The sequence below is a fragment of the Chiloscyllium plagiosum genome, unplaced genomic scaffold (assembly GCF_037043375.1).
Source record: "Chiloscyllium plagiosum isolate Xiang-an unplaced genomic scaffold, Cpla_swu_hap1 HiC_scaffold_14, whole genome shotgun sequence".
NCBI classification, from domain to species: domain Eukaryota; kingdom Metazoa; phylum Chordata; class Chondrichthyes; order Orectolobiformes; family Hemiscylliidae; genus Chiloscyllium; species Chiloscyllium plagiosum.
Genome location: NW_028270152.1, coordinates 9199233 through 9205232, shown reverse-complemented (window position 1 = coordinate 9205232; position 6000 = coordinate 9199233). Strand labels below are relative to the sequence as shown.

At 41.2% G+C, this 6000-nt stretch overlaps 1 protein-coding gene across 3 annotated transcripts in view; it reads right to left on the bottom strand.

The window, feature by feature from the left end:
• Window positions 1-253: 253 nt before the first annotated feature.
• Window positions 254-6000, bottom strand: part of LOC122558814 (MICOS complex subunit mic25-a-like) — a 541522-nt gene continuing 535775 nt past the window's right edge. For 2 of the 3 annotated variants that reach the window (XM_087994069.1, XM_087994071.1), the window contains one exon: window positions 254-600. In XM_087994069.1, coding sequence (XP_087850195.1) covers window positions 577-600 — 24 coding nt within the window. In that variant the 3' untranslated portion in view covers window positions 254-576. Of the gene's footprint in view, window positions 601-3474; window positions 3572-6000 lie in introns of those variants that run through there. The other variant, XM_087994070.1, reaches the window with a different exon arrangement.

Sequence of the window (6000 nt, the reverse complement as noted above, 5' to 3'; positions counted from 1 at the left end):
TGATTCCAAATAAACCTGTTGGACTATAACCTGGTGTCGTGTGGCTTCTGACTTTGCTCAACACAGATTGAGATTCTGAGCCTGGGAATTCCTGCCCCACCAAGGTGGGACTGCTAAATGCCATGCATTGATCATTTCAGTGCCGTCAATACATAACTGTAGACAGGGGAAATCACCAGCAGTTCATTAGCACCCATTAGAGATACTTGCTGAAATTGACAGGTTCTGGACAAAGGAAAGCAACGAGTGTATTTCCAAAACAAAAACTTTATTCAACTGAACACAATAAACACAGAACCATTTAATTATTATAACATGAGATTTCAGGTGAAGGTACGACATGATGGAATGCTCCATATGTACATACAGCAGAAAGGGAATAATTTGGGTTGATTTATGCAGAGTTTCAAAAGAACACTGAGTTACGTTTGCAATGAGCTAATATCAAGGGGTTGATGAAGTCAGTTCAAATGCATATTTACTGTTAAACACAATCATAGACAAACCCTTTCATGTTTGTGAAGAGCAGAACATTGTTTCTACGGGAACAGGCACTGAACAGAGCCTTCTTGCGCTTTAGCCATGATTCACCAACAGCATCTGAAAAGAAAGGAAGGTGACATGCATTTTGTTTTGTTTGAATTACCAATGTAATATTCTCACAGTTCATCTGTCCACATAATAATGCTCATGTTGCTGAAAGCACATTAGATGAATTCATATTTCAGGAACACTCCTGACATTCTAAATTTGCATTCACAGCAGAAAAAGCAGTTCCCACCAGCACACCTGTTTTGCATGAAATGGAATCTCCATCTTTCAATACTGCCATAAATTGGACAGTTTATCATGAGGAGAAAGTGAGGACTGCAGATGCTGGAGATCAGAGCTGAAAATGTGTTGCTGGAAAAGCGCAGCAGGTCAGGCAGCATCCAAGGAGCAGGAGAATCGACGTTTTGGGCCCGAAACATCGATTCTCCTGCTCCTTGGATGCTGCCTGACCTGCTGCGCTTTTCCAACAACACATTTTCAGCAGTTTATCATGAGACCAACAATGACTTGTTATTACAGGTTTTTATCATACAATCCCTATGGTGTGGAAGCAGGCCATTCAGCCCATTGAGTCCACACCAACCCTCCAAATAGCATCCAACCCAGAACCACTCCCTCTATCCTACCCCTGAATTATCCATGGCTAATCCACCTAGCCTACACATCCCTGGACACTATGGGCAATTTGGCATGGCCAATCCACCTAATTTGCACATCTTTGGACTCTGAGAGAAAACCAAAGCACTTGGAGGAACCCACACAAACACTGGGACAGTGCAAGCTCCACACAGTCACCTGAGTGTGGAATTGAACTCGGGTCCTTCATGCTGAGGGGCAGCAAGTGATATCTATGCCACCTGTTAGTATTGCAGATCAATTGGGTAACCCACCATACTCTCTTATTCACTAGAAATATGCAGTAAGGCACCATATTGTCAGATTCAAATGTTCAAATTAAACTAACACACAATTTTATTCACAATTTAGTTAATTACACAGAAGCCAGTACTGTATTGCAGGAAGCTTGCAGAAACAATACTGCACTTGTGAAGAAAATAGATTTTGAAGAGTTCTGAATATTTGCTAAACTTCTCTTTATGACTTTCAAACTGTCTCTTTAACAAGTCATTATGTGAGAAAAAGCATTCCACAGATGCTCCGTTGGTTGTATCTAACAGAGAATGCAGGGAATTTAAACATTTGAATAAAAATGCTCTGCTTCTGAACAATTGTCTACGACTACAAAAGCTCACTTCCTCTTATGATCAAACATATTTCTCACAGTAGCAGGCAAGTGGTTTGGTGGCTTTGTTTCACTTTCGAAGAGTATAAACAACGTTGCAATAAGTGCTTTAATTAGATAGAAATATGGAAATTAATAGAGTAGACCATTCAGCCCACAGAGCTTGGTCCATCATTCAACACGATCATGGCTAATTGTCTATCTCAACACCATACTCCTACTCAGCCCCCACATCCCTAGCTTCCAGAAATCTAGCCATTTCTTTCCTAAACATCTTCAGTGATTTTACATCTTTTAGCTTTCTGTGATAGAAAATTTCATAGACACTTCTCATCTCAATCCAAAATGACCTTCTACGTAGCCTGAGACTAAGTTCCCTTATTCTGAACCCTCCCGTCTAACGGAAATATCATCCTTGCATTCAGTCTATGCAGCCCTGTCAGAGTATTATACATTTCAAGGAGATCCCCTCTCATTCTTCTAAACTCTAACGAATACATAGTTGACCCAATCTCTTCTCAAATAACAAGCCAGCCATCCCAAGAATCAGTCTGGTGAACCTTTGTTGCGCTCCCTCTTTGGAAAACATGTCTTATCTTAAGTAAGGAGACCAAAACTGCACAAAAGCATAGCAGGTCAGGCAGCATCCAAGGAGCAGGAGAGTCAACATTTTGGGCATAAGTCCTTCATCAGGACCAAGGCCCTTGCTCTTGCATTCAAACCCCCTTGCAGTGAAGGTCAACATTTATCTTCCAGCTAATTGCTGGACCTGCATGCTTGCTTTCAATGACTGGTGTACAAAGAAGTCAAGGTCCTTTTGATCATCAACATTTCCTACCTATCACCATTTAAATAATAATCCGCCTTTTATTTTCCTGCCAAAATGGATTACATCATATGAAACTGAATTATTCACCCACTCACTAAACATGTCTAAACAGCCCTGAAGTCTCTTTAAATTCCCTTCAGGGGTCACAGCCAAACTTTTACAAATTTTCTTTCATCAACAAATGTGGAAATATTACGCTCGATTCCCTCATACAATGACTAGCTGGGGCCAAAGCACTGACCCCTGCAGATCCCCCCTTGTCACTGCTTCCACTCCAAAAACAGGCCCATTCATTCATCCTGTCAGTGTCCTGTCTCACCAATTCTCAGTCCATGCCAGTATATTACTACCATACGGTTCGATTTTGCAGAATAACCTCATATATGGAACTTTATCAAAAACTTTCTGAAGAAACAAGTGCACCACATCCAATGATTTAACTAGTTACATCTTCAAAAATCTCCAGTTACATCCTCCAAAAATCACAAAATTGCATCTCCAGTAAGTTTGTCAAACACTCTCTCTCTTTCATAAATCCAGTTGACTCTGTGTAATACCACTGATATTTCTTAAGTATCCTATTGTCACATCTTTTAAAATGAACTGCATAATTTTCCCTGCTTTTGATTTTAGACTAATGGTCTGTAATTCCAAATTATTTCCCTCCTTTTTAAAATTATTGAGTTATACTTTTCACTTCCAATCTGCAGAACATATGCCAGAATCAACTAAATTTTGGAAGATGACAACTAACACACCCACTATTTCCGTGGCTACCTCCTTTTAATACCCTGGGAATTAGATCATCAGGGCCTGGTGATATATTAACTTTTAATCCCATTAATTTCTCCAGCATCATTTAAAATAAAAACTGCTTTCCTTCAGTATCTCCTTCCCAAAGGACAATTGCTTCTCTGGCACTTCTGGGAAGTTCAGTGTGTCATCCTCTGTGAAGATAAAACAAAAGTAGTTCCTTAATTGATCTGCCATTTTCTTGTTCTCCATTATCAATTCTCCCTGTTCAGATTGTAGGGGCCTACATTTGTCTTCAGAAACCCTTTTAATTTTACATACTTACAGACGCTTACATACTTACATAAAACTTATCTCATTTTATGTTTCTTGCAAGTTTATTCTCATACTCTATTTTTCATCCCATATTCAATTTATTTACTTTGTGGGAGGCTAGAGAAGAGATTGCTGGGCCCTTCGCTGAGATATTGGTATCACTGATAGCCTTGGGTGAGGTGCCAGAAGACTGGAGGTTAGCTAATGTGCTGCCATTATTTAAGAAATTTAAAAAATTGGAGGTGTAGTGGAGTGGACAGCGAATAGGGTTACCTCAGATTACAACAGGATTTGGACCAGATGGGCCAATGAGCTGAGAAGTAGCAGATGGAGTTTAATTCAGATAAATGCGAGGTGCTGCATTTTCGGAAAGCAAATCTTAGCAGGACTTATACACTTAATGGTAAGGTCCTAGGGAGTGTTGCTGAACAAAGAGACCTTGGAGTGCAGGTTCATAGCTCCTTGAAAGTGGAGCCACAGGCGGATAGGATAGTGAAGAAGGCGTTTGGTATGCTTTCCTTTATTGGTCAGAGTATTGAGTACAGGAGTTCGGAGGTCATGTTGCAGCTGTACACGACATTGATTAGGCCATTTTTGGAATATTGCCTGCAATTCTGGTCTCCTTCCTATCGGAAAGATGTTGTGAAACTTGAAAGGGCTCAGAAAACATTTACAAGGATGTTGCCAGGGTTGGAGGATCTGAGCTATAGGGAGAGGCTGAACAGGCTGGAGCTGTTTTCCCTGGAGCGTCAGAGGCTGAGGGGTGACCTTATAGAGGTTTACAAAATTATGAGGGGCATGGATAGGATAAATAGATAAAGTATTTTCCCTGGGGTCGGGGAGTCCAGAACTAAAGGGCATAGGTTTAGGGTGAGAGGGGAAAGATATGAAAGAGACCTAGGGGGCAACTTTTTCACACAGAGGGTGGTACATGTATGGAATGAGCTGCCAGAGGATGTGGCGAAGGCTGGTACAATTGCAACATTTAAGAGGCATGGGTGGGCATATGAATGGGAAGGGTTTGGAGAGATATGGGTCGGGTGCTGGCAGAGGGGACTAGATTGGGTTGGGATACCTGGTTGGCATGGACGGGTTGGACCGAAGGGTCTGCTTCCATGCTGTGCATCTCTATGACTCTGTGACTCTAAAGGCTGTAAGGAAAACAAAGGGAACTGGTAAGCATTACGTCAGTGGTGGGTAAAAGATATACATGCACTTGAAAAGGCAAGGACTGGTTAGGGATAGTCAGGATGGCTTTGTTTTTGGGAAATTGTATCTCATTGATTGGGTTTTTTGAAGAGGTGACAGAGAAAACCGATGAAGGCAAAGCCGTAGATCTTATCTATATGGATTTCAGCAAAGCGTTTGCCAAGGTTCTATGGTAGACTAGTAAATATGTTTAGATCACATCGCATCCATGGGTAGCTAGCCAATGGATACAAAATTGGTGAAGGTAGGAGACAGAGGTTGTGGTGGAGGGTTGTTTTCAGACTAAAGGTAGTGTTCACTGGTGTAATGACAATGATCAGTGTTGGGTTTGCTGCTTTTTGTCATTTATATAAATGATTCAGGTGTGAATATAGGAGGTATGGTTAATAGGTTTGCAGACAGTACCAAAATAGTTAGTGTTGTGGACAACAAAGAAAGTTATCTCAGCGTGCAATGGCACCTTGATCAGATGAGCCAATGGACTGAGGGGTGGCAGATGGATTTTGTTTTATATAATTGTAAGATGTTGTATTTTGGTAAGGCAAACCAGGGCAGGATTTACACAGTTAATGGTAGGCCCTGCAGAGTGTTGCTGAACAAAGAGACCTAGGGGTGCAGGTGCATGGTTTCTTGAAAGTGGTATTGCCAATAGGGTGGCAAAGAAGTGGGAAAAAATTACCTGAGATAATTTTTCATGCAGGTATGGAAAGAGCTGCCAGAGGAAGTGGTGGAAGAGGGCACAATTACAACATCAGAATGGGTAAATGAATAGGAAAGATATAGAGGGATAAGGGCCAAATGCTGGCAAATGGGACTAAGTCAGATTGAGATGTCTAGTTGACACGGATGAGTTAGACCGAAGGGTCTGTTTCTGTGATGTATGACTAGTTCTCCTTTGCTGAGTTATAAACCGCTCACAGTTTTCTGGCTTACTACTTTTTGACTTGAAACTTTAAGTGACTCGATCCTTTTCATGTTGTATTCTATCACCCAAAGGGAATGTCGAACTGTTACAATGCATGCATTTGTTCCTTAAAGATCAATCATTGCCCACCCACTGTCACGCCCTCTAATGAAGTTACCCAGTCTATCACAACCA